Source organism: Halichoerus grypus, chromosome 6, assembly GCF_964656455.1.
Source record: "Halichoerus grypus chromosome 6, mHalGry1.hap1.1, whole genome shotgun sequence".
Lineage (NCBI taxonomy): Eukaryota > Metazoa > Chordata > Mammalia > Carnivora > Phocidae > Halichoerus > Halichoerus grypus.
Genome location: NC_135717.1, coordinates 93,504,149 through 93,520,748, shown reverse-complemented (window position 1 = coordinate 93,520,748; position 16,600 = coordinate 93,504,149). Strand labels below are relative to the sequence as shown.

The 16,600-nt window shown below is 37.0% G+C and overlaps 1 protein-coding gene across 2 annotated transcripts in view; it reads right to left on the bottom strand.

Moving 5' to 3' along the window:
- Positions 1–16,600, bottom strand: part of AEBP2 (AE binding protein 2) — a 92,032-nt gene that overhangs the window by 38,477 nt on the left and 36,955 nt on the right. For both annotated transcript variants that reach the window (XM_078075703.1, XM_036073118.2), the window contains exon 4: positions 3,436–3,622. In XM_078075703.1, the coding sequence (XP_077931829.1) occupies positions 3,436–3,622 (187 nt within the window). The remainder of the gene's footprint in view (positions 1–3,435; positions 3,623–16,600) is intronic.

Here is a 16,600-nt window from a genome sequence, read left to right as displayed (position 1 = left end):
AGGACTCCTGATCTCAGGACTGTGAGTCTGAGCTCCACGTTGGGTGCAGAGATTACGTAAATAAATTAAAAAAAAAATTTTTTTTCCAAATCTGAAAAACCTGTAATATTATTTTGGAGTTTTTGGCAAGTATTTTCTTGAATATAAGTAACTCTTCTGGGGCGCCTGGGTGGTACAGATGGTTGAGCATCTGACTCAGTTTTGGCTCAGGTCCTGAACAGTGTCCTGAGATTGAGCCCCGTATCAGCTCCACGCTTAGTGGGCAATCTGCTTGGGATTTGCTCTCCCTCTCCCTCTCAAATAAATAAATATTCAAAGAAAAAAAATAACTCTAACAACAATCTAAGAAAATTATAAATACAGTTTTCACTGCCAATGAGTCTGCCAAAATTCTAACTCCCAACTCCACCAGTTATTAGCTGTGTGACTTTGGCAACTGCTTAATCTACTTAACCTGTTTCCTTATTTGTGAAATGAATATACAACAGCTATAGACTATGATTAAGTAAAACAAATGCATATGAAAAATGTCTTAAATCACAAAGTGGTTTATATTAATAAGCTTATACTACTTTTTAAAATAAGTTCACAAATCTGGAGTAATCAATCTCTTAGTGTAATCACAACAAAACTATACACTGAAGATTTAATTTGGTAAGAACATTTTTTAAATTTCTATTTTCATCCCACTAGTATTATTATAAATTATGCTATTTTTATTCCTAATAAGAATGTTGCTCAAAATAAGGAAAGTGAATTTCCTATTTTACAATTGTGGAGCTTACTAATACATGAAAATTTTCAAGATCATCTGTAATTAAAAATTAAATTTTATTGACAATAAATGAAATGGCCTGATTTCCTGGTACAGTATATTCTGAATTACATGTATGCTGATTTACCACACTATTCTGATTTACTACGTGAGGTGGATTTGCCTCTACTAATCATGGAGTTCTCAGAACATCTACACAAATCCACCAGAGCTTTTGTGGGAAATGTTTTCACCAGTTGGCATACTCAATAATGAATAGCTATTTTTTCACTGGACTTTTCTTCAAAAGGAAATAAGCAAAACATCAAGTAATAAACTAGCAGAACCCACAAAACTAGGAATGCAACAGTAAATCAGAAAAAAATATTTGACGTTTATGGGACCAAAAAAAAAAAGTCAAAAGGAAAAACAAACCCCCTTCCTATCAGATTTGTGCCTACTGGCGGGGGGGGAAAAAGTGTACTCTACTCTGTCCGTGCTCTCCAAATACGCTTTTTCCTGAGCAGGATAAGCACTTAGAGGAAACAGAGAAACTAGAACAATAGTCTCCAAAGCAGGTCTGTGTCATGATCCCTTAGAGTAAGGGAAGAAAATACTATCACTACTTTTGTTTTTCATCTTGATGTTTTTCAATATACCCTTCTTGGTAACTGCTTTATAATGTGTATCAGTAGCATTATCTGTGTGCACTATATAAGCACAGATGTTGGGACTGGGTGCTCAAGCATTTTTTTTTAACTGATGAGCTATACAATCAAAAAACCTTTGGAGACCACAAAAATAAAGACTGTGGCTCAAAACTATACACGTTACCCGATTTCTTTTTGCCTTTTTGGTATGGTATTATGGGTATCTCCCCAAGAATGGTATTATGGCCATGTAAAAGAATATCTTTATTCTTAGGAGATGCATTCTTGTATGTTGGAATCAGGACACAAAAGTATGTATGTAGGGAGATAAATCAAATACGGCATATTCTCTAAATGAAAGATATACAACTATTTATTGTACTATTCTTTCCACTTTAAAGTATGTCAAAATTGTATCAAACAGTAAGAGCTACAGTTCTACTATCTGTTAATGTACTTTTTACCCAGTTAAGTGAAAATGACCTCTCTGAATTACATGAAGAAGGTACTATCAAAGTGATTTTAGTACACTACTATAGACTTGTATATTTTTAAGGAAGGAATGGACTGCAATGGCAGCAGCTCTGCCATTCAAACCACAGCACTTAATAGTGGCTACTCACAGTGAAAGGTCTTGGATCTTTTAAAGTTCATATATTCAGGATTATCCTCATTCTCCCCCATGAAACAGGAAACAAAAATTTTTTTTCCACCTACCACAAGACCTCCCTCCCCACCACTCTCCCTGCGTAGCCCGTTTTATTAGTTAATATTGGAAAAAACATTCTCAAAAGAGGCCAGACTTAAAAGCAGCCACCGGTCCCTCCATTTCTAAGTGAGGACTGGATACTTAACTGAACTGTTCTCCTTAAGAGAACTAGCAAACTGTACAGGTATTACCAAACAAATAATGTGAAAAAGTCAGTAAGTTTAAATGATTACTATGTATACACTCAGAAGAAAATAATGAGGTTATTAAGTGGAATAGGTGGGAAAGTTATTCTCAGTTTTGAATACCATAATATATATTTAGCAATTTTCTGTGATTGCAAGCCACCCAAATCAATAGTCAAGTAAAATAAACAGATGTCATTTCTGTTTTTACAAAATGGAAGGTAAAAGGAAAATGGATCCATAACCTAAATTCAATAGCCAACTCTGAAAAATACACTTGTTTATTTCAACAAGAAACTTAAGAGTTTAGAAAAGTTTGTCACCTATGATTTGTTCATTTGTCCACTGCAGCTTTGTAGTAACAAAAAAATGTTAACGTTCTAGAGACAAACCTTCTAATCTGGTTTAGTGTCTGGAGTCTCTTCTATAATCAAATCTCAAGAGAAAGGAGGGTACAGTGCAATCTATTTTTTTCTTTCTAGTTCACCCTTGCAGTGGACTCCCTTTCACTGACAGCTGCAGTCAATCATACTTCTTCATTTAGGACATATTTATCTGCCAGTTGACACTAAGAACCAGGGCCAGTGCTAGGCTCTGGAGGTTCTAAGTCAATTCCTGCTCCCTGCATTTGTAAGCCTCATCATCTTGTGTTCTATTCTAAATATTGAGGATACATTTCATAATCTGGTAATTGAGCACATAAGAGGTGTTACAATAGACTTAAGTACTGAGACACATACTACAAATAGTTTTTGCTATTCACACATACCACTTTGGAGCAGACTAATTACTTTTATTTCATTATTACCTTTAACATGTCCAAATTTTCTAAAATACCAACATTGCCATATTTTAAATTTTCTTATTTTAGAACAGAATCAAAGGAGCCATCAAAATGTAATTCTATACAGATTTTATATTCTAAGGCCACATATACTTACCCTCCCTTAACTACTAAGATAAAACATTTATCACACTGAACTCTCACACTGACACCCAAGGGATCCTATCTGTTTATCATTGTTAACAAAAACATGCAAGCAGAGTTAAAGAACAGTAAAACCTGAATTCCATGAATGCCCAAGATATAAACAAAAGCTATCTAATACACATACAGATTTTTAGTGAAACACTTACGTAATGAGCGTCGTCTTTTGTTCTTTAATTTTCTCCTTTTGTTCATCCCAGCTTTAGAGGGAGATTCTTCTTTGGCCTTTGGCTGGCTAGAAACTTTTGAGGAGTTCTGCTGACTGAAGTGTGTGGGTACATGGCGAGCTAGCCCTCCCTGAGAAGCAAAGCTGGCGTTGCAGCCACCAACAACACACTAAATAAAAATAAAAAAGGATGTCAGGGATGCCATGTAGGGCACAAGTATAATATGAATGAGGGAATATTTTGTAGTTTCACAAGTAAATCGGTAACACTATAGAACTATTCCAGATAGGAATTATGAGACTACTACATCCTTTATTTTTATAAGTTGCCCAAAATAATAACACACTAGGCAGTGGCAGAGCTGGAGAAGAAAACTCTATAGTTTCACAACTCTCCAGTTTACTGCGCTTCCTGCTATACACAAGACAAAAATAGTGAATGTTCTTCCCAGAAAAAATATGGGTCTTCAATTAATCACTTTCCCAAGAGAAACAGTAAGTTTTTATTTTTTTTAAGATTTCATTTGTTTATTCGTCGGGGGGAGGGGGGAGGAGAAACAGGCTCCCTGCCAAGCAAGGACCCTGATGCGGGACCCGATCCTGGAACCCTAGGATCATGACCTGAGCCAAAGGCAGAAGCTCAACCGACTGAGCCACCCAGGCGTCCTAGTAAGTTGTTTTTTGGTTTTTTTTTTTTTTAAGATTTTATTTATTCATTTGAGACACAGAGATACAGAGAGAGAGAGAGCATGAGCAGGGGGAGAGGCAGAGGGAGAGGGAGAAGCAGGCTTCTCGCTGAGCCAGGAGCCCGATGTGGGGCTTGATCCCAGGACCCTGGGATCATGACCTGAGCCGAAGGCAGACGCTTAACCATCTGAGCCGCCCAGGCACCCCAAAGTTGTTTTTAAATCAAAGAATTAGATATCCGGGGGTGCCTGGGTGGCTCAGCTGGTAATGGCTCATGACCTCATGGGTAGTGGGATCAAGCTCCACATCAGCTCCGCGCTCAGCTTGGGATTCTCTCTCTCCCTCTCCCTCTGCCCCTCCGGCCAAACACACACTTTCTCTAAAATAAATAAATAAAGCTTAGAAAAAAAAAAAAAGAATTAGATATCCTAACAACTACTTAGGACTCCTAGATTTTTCAAATTATTTTTATCTTAATGATACATACTACTTCAAGACCTTCGGCAGCCTCCCTACTGTTCTACACTGTTTTAACGGGAAGATAGACAGTGATACTGACTTTTAAACTACCAGATCCAGCTGCTCAGAGAAGACTTATGCCCAGGGTTGGTCTTATGCAACTCTCTATAAGTTCCATTAAATAATGCTCTTTAGCCTTCTGCACTTGCCAGATTGAGAAAACAAAAGGTTAACTCTCCAAGTCCCCTGGCAGAGCACTATCCCACAATGAATGCAGAATGTTTGAATATCACTAAAATCATAGTACACAAATTAGCTATAGTACAAGTGTGTGACTTCTAACAAATAAATGTTACTAATTAGAACAAACACCATTTTCAAAATGATCCCCAAACAGTAAAATCCACAGCTGGATTTCTGGTGGCTTTTCTAGTAATAACTCATCCAATTTACTTAGCTTCTGACTTAACAACCAAACTCCAAGCATGCACATCGGTCATGCTGAATACCAAATAAATCCATCACATTAGTCCTAGGTGGTTCAACTTATATTAGAGTTTATCTAGATAATACCACAAAAAAATCTACATGTTTCCAGGCTCTTTCTTTCAATCCAGGCACCTTTACCATTTTAAACTTTTAAAAACACAATACAACTCTGTTGGTAGAGATCGTACCTTTATTTAGAAAGTCCCTCTAAATCTACCCAACTTTTAAAAAGCCCATCTTCCTCTGAGGATATCCTGACACTTTCCTGCTTATCTAGATACTTATGCCAATTCATCCTTTCTCCATGCATTCTGAAGGCAACAATATACTTTTAAGAATATATGCATATATATATATATATATATATATCCAGAAGCACCTTACAAATCCTATTTCTAAATATATCTGAAGAACTAAACTACTTAGAGATTCTGATAAAACTGATGCTGGCTGAAATATTTCACAGCAAGCTCCTTATACAGTGCCATTCATAATTATTCTATTTATTTTGATAGACAAGAGACATTTTATGGGCTCTAATGGTACTCAGCATTACTAATAAAAATCTTTGCCCATTTTAAGGTGCACACTAAGAGGCAGAGGAATGAGTCAAGGTTTTAGTTCAAATATTTACCTATTCTATGTACTATGTAAGATGCTAAAAGTAGGGGCTTCTGGGTGGCTCAGATGGTTAAGCATCTGCTTTCGGCTGGGGTCATGATCCCAGGGTCCTGGGATGGAGCCCCACATCGGGCTCCTGGCTCAGCGGGGTGCCTGCTTCTGCCTCTGCCCCTGCTCGTGCTCTCTCTCTATCTCAAATGAATAAAATCTTTAAAAAAAAAAAAAAAAGAAAAAGCTAAAAGTCTAAGAATGAATACTTAAGTTCCCACCCTTAAAGTGCTGACATGTGGTCAGCAGACATACGAAATGACAACTTCAACTACATTCAGGGGTAAGGGACAGAAAGGAACAATCACCCCTATCCAGTGTTTTATTTTTATTTTTATTTATTTTTTATTTATTTGAGAGAGAGAGAGTGAGAGAGAGTGCACGAGAGGGGGCAGGGTCAGAGGGAGAAGCAGACTCCCCACCAAGCAGGGAGCCCAACGTGGGACTCGATCCCAGGACTCCAGGATCATGACCTGAGCCGAAGGCAGTCGCTCAACCAACTGAGCCCCCCAGGCGCCCCTATCCAGTGTTTTAAAATTAGTATTTCATTTAATTCTTACAATGACCCTATCCATAGTGTCCTCAGAGAGCCTGCATCAACAATGCTCAGCCACAGATGCTGACAATGAGAAGTTTAGCAACTAATGGTTACTGAATTCTCAGAATTTAAAAATTTACTATGTATATTTTGAGTGCCAAGAAATAATGCTTTAAAAATTTCCATCTCCTATAGGGGCGCCTGGGTGGCTCAGTCGTTAAGCATCTGCCTTCAGCTCGGGTCATGATCCCAGGGTCCTGGGATCGAGCCCCACATCGGGCTTCCTGCTCAGCGGGAAGCCTGCTTCTCCCTCTCCCACTCCCCCTGCTTGTGTTCCTGCTCTCGCTATGTCTCTGTCAAATAAATAAATAAAATCTTTAAAAAAAAAAAAAAATTTCCATCTCCTATAGATTACCAATAGAACACTGTCTACTACAAAATCCACTAGGCAAATGTTGCTACTTAAAACTTTAAGAATACTCTAACCAAGAAACAAAACTTTAATTTTATTTAAATTAATTTTTATTAATTGAGGTAAATTCATAGAACATACCATTTTAAAGTGTACAATTCAGTGGTCTTTAGTGCATTCACAATGTTGTATAACCATCAGCTAGCTCCACATCCTTGCCAACACTTGTTATTTTCAGTTTATTTTATTAAAATCACCCTAGTATGAGGTAGTAACTCACTGTGGTTTTTATTTGTATTTCCTTAATAACCATTTAATTAAAAAAAAAAAGTAATGTCTTTTTACTGTAACAGTAAGACCAGCCCTTCCACTTTAATTTTCAATTGAATACCTGATACTCAATTTCACTACTGAAAAACTTTTAAGTATATGTGAACAGCTTGGTATGTGAATCTACCTCTCCAATTGCAAATTCTGTGAAATCTAAATAAAGATGAAATGTTTAGCATCTGAACTGAGAATGCTTAAGTAGAATTACCCTAATGGGTTAATTTTACACTGTCCAATACATTTTAGGCATTGCACACATATAGTTAGTGAGCACTTGAAATGTGGCTATTCCAAATTGTAAAGAATTTTAAGTATAAAATACACACTGAGGGTACCTGGGTGGCTTGTAGGTTAAGCGTCTGCCTTGGGCTCAGGTCATGACCCCTGGGTCCTGGGATCAACTCCCTGCTCTGCGGGGAGTCTGCTTCTCCCTCTCCCTTTGCCCCTCCCCCTCGCTTGTGCCTGCTCGCTCTTTCAAAATAAATAAATAAAATCTTAAAAAAAAAAAAAAATACACACTGAATTTTGAAGATTTAGTACCCAAAAAAGCAAAAAATTTCATTAACTTTGTATACCGCTAAGATGTTGAAATAATAAAATGGGTTAAGTCAAAGATACTGCTTAAATTATTTTCATCTATTTCAATTATTTTAATGAAGCACTGGAAAATCTGAAATGATGTATTTGGTTCACACATATTTCTATTATACAGTACTGCCACAGAATAAAGCCATACAGTATTTATTTCTCTTACTTTTTAATTTTAGAAGATATCATCCCTGTATTTCCTAACACCTAGTTAAAAACATACATTGTCCTTTGTGGTCCTTGTGTCATGTGATTTAAGGAATACAATAAAATAAGACCATCTTTGCCCTGGAATTCCCAGTTTAACACTAGTTATTCAAACAAATTTGTTGAAAAACTCTGTATTTCAAATTTTAGAATAGCTACCTGACTACAATTAAGGAAGAGATGACAGTTCAGATCCAAGCCCTCAGGTTTAAATTCAGAAGGACTTTGTGATATAACTCCACCCAGGAATATCCTTAAATATAAGAGTTCCAGTAGGCTAGCAGATTCATTTTGTCCCAGAATCCTTCAATACTTCAACAAACAGGCCCTGATAGCATCTAGAACTGAGTAAATATCACAAATGTATTTTAATCAGCAACGCTTCAATGTTCTGGAAATTAATAATGAGAATTCTAAAAGAAAACAGTTTTGATTTTAACCATTCATCCATCAAGAATCATAAATAAATCTAAACAAGAAAACACAAAAGTACAATGAGAATTTAGAATGAGAAGTACTTTAAAAAAAAAAGAAATAACAGAATTACACACATTGCAGTTAAATACAAATTCTTTTACCCTAGAAGAGAAAATAATTTTAAGCATCATCTAATGAATATTCCATTCATTTAGGTATATATCACAGAGAACAAGGTGAGACATTTGAGCTATTGCCTCAAATGGCCTTTCATTCCTCTCAACATGAGCATCTCATGGTGCTGAGTGTGATTTTAATGTTCAAATAGTCATGTTTTCACCAACACATAAAATGACCCCTGAATTTAAGCCACCACTCTGATGTTCTGATTTCAATAATCAGGGAAAAATCTGGTGTTGGACACCCAATGTTTTAAATGATCTATCTCCCAAATCCACTGAAATACTCACGTTGGCTACTGTTATGGTCAAGTAGCTGTTCTAAAATGTGAAACATGGAATCGCTGGTTTTGTTTTTTTTTCCAAATGTGTTTGAATGTAGTAATAATGAGACTATCTTTGCTAGTACTGTCTTATTCATATATTACGAGAAGTGCTATGAAAATCTAGGAGGGGCTACTGAAACACAGAGCAGAAAACATCAGTTTCACAGAAGATAGGGTAGTATTTATTAGCAGGTGATCTAAAGAAAAATAAAAATTCCAGATAGAAATGTTGGTTTCTTAGTTGTGACAAATGTACCAAAGTACTCTGAGGTAACACCCAGGGAAACAAAGTAAGTGAAGGTATATGGATACTCTCTGTACTATCTTTTCTTTGCAACTTACTTTCCTGTAAATCTAAAATTTTTCCAAAATAAAAAGCTTTTAAAAATTCCAAGCAGGGATGTTTGGGTGGCTCAGTAGGTTAAGCATCTGACTTCGGCTCAGGTCATGATCTCAGGGTCCTGGAGTGGAGCCCTGCACTGGGCTCCCTGCTCAGCAGGGAGACTGTTTGTCCCTCTGCCCCACCCCCCCTACTCGTGCTCATGCTCTCTCTCTCAAATAAATAAATAAAAGTTTAGGGAAAAAAAAAATTCCAGGCAGAAAGCACAGCCTATACAAAGCCATAATGATGGGGCACCTGGGTGGCTCAGTCGTTAAGCCTCTGCCTTCGGCTCAGGTCATGATCCCAGGGTCCTGGGATCGAGCCCTGCATCGGGCTCCCTGCTCAGCGGGAAGCCTGCTTCTCCCTCTCCCACTTCCCCTGCTTGTGTTCCCTCTCTCGCTGTGTCTCTTTCTGTCAAATAAATAAAATCTTTAAAAAGAAAAATTTCTTTAAAAAAAGAAAAAACACAATGAGCGTGATCCACTTGAGACCTACAAGTAGTATATAGTATAGCTAGATCATTATAGTAAGGGAATGAATGAGTTAAGCAGGTAAATAACAAATATGAAGACCCCATTATGCATCATGCTAGGAAATAGGGATTTTAATTTGGAGAGAGTGAGGAGTTACCATCTATTTAAAACTGAGTGACTAGGGGTGCCTGGGTGGCTCAGTCAGTTAAGCATCTGCCTTTCGCTCAAGTCATGATCTCAAGGTCCTGGGATTGAGCCCCATAGCAGACTCTCTGCTTCTCCCTCTCCCTCTGCCCCTTTCCCCACTCTTGTGCACTGGGCTCTAATAAATAAATAAAATCTTAAAAAAGAAAAAAAAAAACCTGAGTGACTAATAGAATCACAGAAAATAACTGGGGATAAAAGAGTAGGGAGAGGGGTGCCTGGGTGGCTCAGTCATTAAGCGTCTGCCTTCAGCTTGGGTCATGATCCCAGGGTCCTGGGACAGAGCCCCGCGTCGGGCTTCCTGCTCTGTGGGAAGCCTGCTTCTCCCCCTCCCACTCCCCCTGCTTGTGTTCCCTCTCTCGCTGTCTCTCTGTCAAATAAATAAATAAAATCTTAAAAAAAAAAAAAAAAAAGAGTAGGGAGAGTAGTAGTAGTCATATTCAAAATATACTGAGGCTCAAATTGACAGGATTTGCTAATGCATTTATGGGAGTACAGGAGAAGTTCTTTAAGAGAGGAATCAAGAATGACACAGGGCTCTTAAAGCCAGAGCCCTTGATGATCTTACTATTTACTGAGTCTAGAGCAGAACCATGTCTGAAATGAAAAAATACTTTGACATCCAAGCCAAATATTCCATTCTGGAATCCAAGAGGGAATATTGTTAGGGCTAGAGATAAACATCTGAGAGTAATCAGTATATAAATAATATTTAATAGTATTTAAAACCAAAGGACACCTAGGGTAGGAACTTTAAGAAAAGAGAGCACCCTCCAACATTTAGAAGTCTGGTAGAGCAGAAGCCAGCAAAGGTGACTAGACAGAGCAGCCAATGAGTTTGGAAAGAGGGGTGGGAAGGATGAAGAACAGGCAAGTGCGGCATCAAGGAGGCCTAGAAAAGAAAGTTTTCATCAATAAAAACAAGATCCCAAATGCAACATGCACACAGTATATACAGCATAACTCTTTGTCCTTCTATTTTTTTCTCCCTTTTCAAGGACCACTGAACTGGTAGTTGCATTTACCATAGCAATGCTATTTAGTACAAGGTACCCCATAAGAGAAATACCTCGTAGAACAGTGGTTCTTAAGCCTAGGTGCACATCCAAGTCATCCAATTTTTTTCATTACAGCAAAATGCCTGGCCACATGCCCCAGATTCTAATTTAATTGGTCACAGATGCAACTCAAGCACAGGATTTGGACACCCAGTGAAGGAAAAACTACTTGATTCTTACCAGCTTTCTAAATAATGAGATCACGATCATCCTCCAATGGTGACCAATTAAGTTTTTCTTTCGGAGGAAGAAAGGGAATCATTTTTTGTCTTTTAGAATCATGGGGATCACTGCAGTTATTATTCTTTATAGTCAAATATTACCACGTTTGGTCAGCGGGAGCATCCTAAACACTGGCTGCCAAGGCTAGGGAACATGAGAGCTTCAAATACAGACACACATACAAAATGTCAAAGACAAATTAAAGAAAGACAGCAGCACAGGGTATTTAAAGCTTCGTGTTACTACAGAGAATGTCTGTTGAAAATCAAAAGATTTGGGATGCCTGGGTGGCTCAATTGGTTAAGCGTCTGCCTTCGGCTCAGTCATGATCCCAGGGTCCTGGGATCAAGTCCCACATCAGGCTCCTTGCTCAACAGGGAGCCTGCTTCTCCCTCTGCCTGCCGCTCCCCCTGCTTGTGCACTAGCAAGCTCTCTGACAATAAAATCTTAAAAAAAAAAAATCAAAAGATTCTTACCAAAAAAAAGCTATATATATGAGGTGATGGATGTGTTAATCAGATGGAGAAAATCCTTTCATCACAACTGTATATACATATCAAATCATCATGATGTATAATTTAAATATCTTACAATTTCATTTGTCAATTATACCTCAAAAAGCTGGGGGCCCCCCTCAGGCACTATAATACATACATACATACATACATAAAATTATCAGCATCAACTACTACTACAAAACAGGTCATAAAGGAATAAGAGAAGGAAATTATTTCATCATCCATCACAGTGATGATGCAATAACAGTATCTATCATTCACTATACAACAAGTTACCAGAATTAACCTGTATGCAGAACTATAAGGATATCATAGTTTAAGTCTGATTTGATAAAATTTCTTTTTTCTTTATCAACAATTTAGGCTAGGATCTTGATTCCAAAACACCTAAAAAGATAGGCTATTTAATGTACCAACCTTGAAAAAAAGTCTGAGTTTTTCAAGCACTACTCCAACACAACGAGAAGTCATTCAAATATGTCAATATTATGAACGTAATCAATCATGCTGAGCTATAGAAGACTAGTTGCTGAGGAAAAGTTACAATAAATAAATTAACCCAAGACAAGTAAATAACTGTACTATGTTCAAAGTAAACAAATACTGGCGGAGGGGAGAAATGTGTGTGCAAAGTAAAAGTACATATTAATAAGCTTATCTAATAAAAAGTACAACTATGTAATTTCTAACATATACAAATCTACCAAGACAAACCACTGCCTCATTAGCAATAAAGTAAGGAAATCAAAACCATCACTAAACATACTGCATATAACTACTTTTTATTTTCCTCAGTTAAGTAATATATGTATTTCTAAGCATGGTAGGGTTAAAGCCACTTAGCTGTCATAAAGCTTAACACCAGATAACTAACAAGAATCAAAATTAAAATTGAAAAGGGAAAAAAAAAAAGGCCAAGAACAGTTTAAAATATTCCCATACCCTACTACTGTAAACACATGTCATTTTTTTCTTTTAAAGATTTTAAGTAATCTCCACACCCAATGTGGAGCTCCAACTTACAACCCCAAAAGATCAAGAGTGCTACCCCCTCTACTGACTGAGCCAGCCAGGCATCCCAAAACATGTAATGTTTTCCAAACCCTTAATAATTAAAATGTTTCACTACATTTAACAAACCCTAAATGTATACATTATGCAGATGTATATATACATGATAAAGTGAACATAGGGTGGGGAAATCTTATCTAGGAATAATCTTTGCACTTTAATTATCAAAGATAAATATTACAAAAACCCTTGGCAAAGCAGCTATATTTACATTTTAGGAGTATGTTGATTTTACAAAACTAAAATTCATAATGAGCTAACATCAATTATTTTCATAGGATACATATGAAAGCCAATTCCATCAAGTGATCTAGGTAACATCATCTATAATGGAACAAATTGTCATCAGGTACCCCTTAAAGTGATACAGTGAGAATTTTGTTCTATTTTCTCCAAAATTGCATTAACCAAATCTGATCATTACAAAAACACCAAACAAGCCCAAAATGGGGAGTATATAAAATTAAAGGTTTCTACTCTTCAAAACTATCAGTGACATAAAAGATTAAAAAAAAGGTTGAGGAAACTTTGAAGGAGTCATGAAAACTAAATGCGATCCTTGATCCCCAACTGGATTCTAAGCAGAGGAAAATAAAACTACTACAAAGGATATTATTGGGACTTAGTGCAACTTCAATACTAATAGCATCAATGTTAAATTTCTGGGTCTTGATAATTATGCTGAAGTTATGTAAATGAATATCCTTGTTCTTAGGAAATGCACACACTGAAGTATTTAGGGATTCTGTTCCTCTCAACTGTTCTCCCAAAAAAAGTGTATGTGTGTGTGTGTGTGTGTGTGTGTGTGTGTGTAGGTAGGTAGGTAGGGAAGGAGAAAGAGGGAGAGACTGGGGTAGGAAGGCAGACAGATGGAGAGACAAATGATGGATGGATATGAGCAAATGTAGCAAAATGACAACTGGTAAATTGGGGTTAGGGTATATGGCATTTTATACATTAATGTGTGACAGAGAAAATATATGAGAGTTTTCCATCTTCTCTGGAAGCTGAAATTATTTCAAAATTCAGTTTAAAATTCTGCCTTTCAAAAAAAACACCATTAAAAAAGTCAAGAAAAACAATGTCAAAATGGGGGAAATGAACTCCTATCACAGCAGGGAAATGATGTTTTTCCTACTTAATAAAGATGAGTAGGTTAACAAGATTTCCATTCTAAAAATAACAAAATTGGGGCGCCTGAGTGGCTCAGTCGGTTAGCATCTGACTTGATTTTGGCTCACGTCATGATCCCAGGGTCATGAGATCAAGCCCCACATCAAACTCCATGCTCAGTATGGGGTCTGCTTGGGATTCTCTCTCTCTCCCTCTGCTCGTACTAAATAAATAAATAAATAAATAAATAAATAAATAAATAAATAAAATCTTTTAAAAATAAAAATACAAAAACAATACAGGAAAAAGAGTAATGCAAATATATAAAAATATATTTACATTGTGTTTACACTGCATATATCTACATATATATATGTAGAAATATATGGTAATATCACTACACAGAAACTTCCTGATGGCAGAACACACAAAAGCTTATGAGAAATGACAAGCCAGACCAAGTATCTATTACATGCAGGAAATATGTACATTTAATATTAAGGTTTATATAAATCAGGAAGAAAAACTCCAAAAGAAGGGCAAAGCAACCAAATAATCAATTTAGAGAAAAAAATACCAATAGCCAGAACATGTAAAGATACTCAAATCTTGCTAGTAATCAAAAAAATGTGCTTGGTAAATTGGCAAAGATAAAATAATGCCAATTATTAATGTCAATAATTAATGCCAAGCTTCAGGAAGACTGGAGAAACAGCACTATATTATATACACTGCTAGCTGGACTATAAATCGGTATGGTTTTCTGGAAGGGGATTTAATAATACCTATCAAAAGCAAGCCTATACATCAACTCCTTGAACTAGTGAAATAGCTTCTAGGAATTTATATTAGCTCCCAAAAGCAGTTTATAAAATATGTTCATTGATTACATTGTTCTTTATATTGAGGATAAGTGGACCAAAAAAGATCCATCAAGAAAGGACTAATTAGGGATGCCTGGGTGGCTCAGTCGGTTAAGCATCTGCCTTCAGCTCGGGTCATAATCTCAGGGTCCTGGGATCGAGTCCTGCATCGGGTTCCCTGCAGCAGAGAGCCGGCTTCTCCCTCCCCCCTCTGCCTGCCACTGCCCCTGCTCATGTGCACTCACTCTCTCTTTCTCTGACAAATAAATAAATCTTAAAAAAAAAAAAAAAAAGACTAATTAAGAGCACCTGGGTGGCTCAGTCGGTTAAGCCTCCTACTCTTTAATTTCTGCTCAGGGTCATGAGATCAAGTCCCGTGTTGGGCACCACGGTCAGTGGGGAATCTGCTTGAAATTCTCTCTCTCCCTCTCCCCCACCTCTCTTTCAAATAAATAAATCTTTAAAAAAAAAAAAAGGACTGATTTAAATATGATAAACTATCTCACAGGAATAGCATACAACCAGGGGTGCCTGGGTGGCTAAGTTGGTTAAGCGTCTGACTTCAGCTCAGATCATGATCCCAGGGTCCTGGGATCGAGCCCCGCATTGGGATCCCTGCTCAGCGTGGGGGGGGGGGGCTGCTTCTCCCTCTCCACCTGCCCCTCCCCACCACTCATGCTCTCTCTCAAATAAATAAAACCTTAAAAAAAAAAAAATATATACAACCATTAAAAAGTAATATTCATTGATGTGAAACAATGCCCAATATAGAACTGATGACATAAGTTACATGTAGGTGCAAAATGATTCAATTTATTTCTTTATTTCATACATAGGTTAAGAAATCCAGTATGTACTACAGAATAAACAATGGTTTTCTATAGATGTTATAGTACCACTATCTTCTTGAAGGTTTTTAGTATCCAATCTTTAAAATAGTAGCTGGTATTACATTTATAACATATTTATTTCCATGTGACAAAGTGGAAGAGCAAGACTCTACTAGGAATTAAGAAAAAACTTTGTTGGCTGTGAAATTTCAAAGTCTGTCATAATCAGGCAACATTAGGTGCTATACTTAGCCCTTCCTTTCCCTATTCTCCATCCCTTTTCTTTATTCAGACTTCATCCTGAAGAATTAACTTTAAATATTTTCAGTAAAGACAGTGCACATTTTAAAAAATTCATCATCATGATGATTTTATCAATTATCCACACCAAAGCACCACTACAGAGCAGCCACGTTGATATTTTTTTAAGGTATGAATAAAACTGAACTCTTAGGTGAATGCTTGAAGCATACTGTAAATATAATGAAAAAGGCCCCAAAATACAATGCAAACTCCGTAGGATAATCAAATTCCAGAATAAGATATAGTAAGACATAATAACAGTAATCGAAACACAGTACACAATACATATATTGCACAGGGGCTATTCTGCATTATAAATTATTGAGAGGCACCAGAGCGTGAGTGGTTAAGGACTAAGACCCTGAATTAATACTGCCTCTGAAGTCCTCAATCTACCACCAACTAGCCATGACCATAGAAAATATTTAATCTTGGGGCGCCTGGGTGGCTCAGTTGGTTAAGCCACTGCCTTTGGCTCAGGTCATGATATCGAGCCCCACAGTGAGCCTCTCTGTTCAGCAGGGAGCCTGCTTCTCCCTCTCCCTCTCCCTGCAGCTCTGACTACAAGTGCTCTCTCTCTCCCAGTCAAATAAATAAAATCTTTAAAAAGAAAAAAATATATTTAATCTCTTCTTACCTCAGTCTCCTCATATCTAAAATGAGAGCAACAGTAATTACTTCAAAGACTATTGTAAGAATTAAATTAGTTAAAATAGGTAATGCAATAAAATATATGGGTAATATGCAAGGCACAAAATAGCATTATTAAAGCCTCTGCTAATCATGATTATTTCTGACCCCTACATTCCC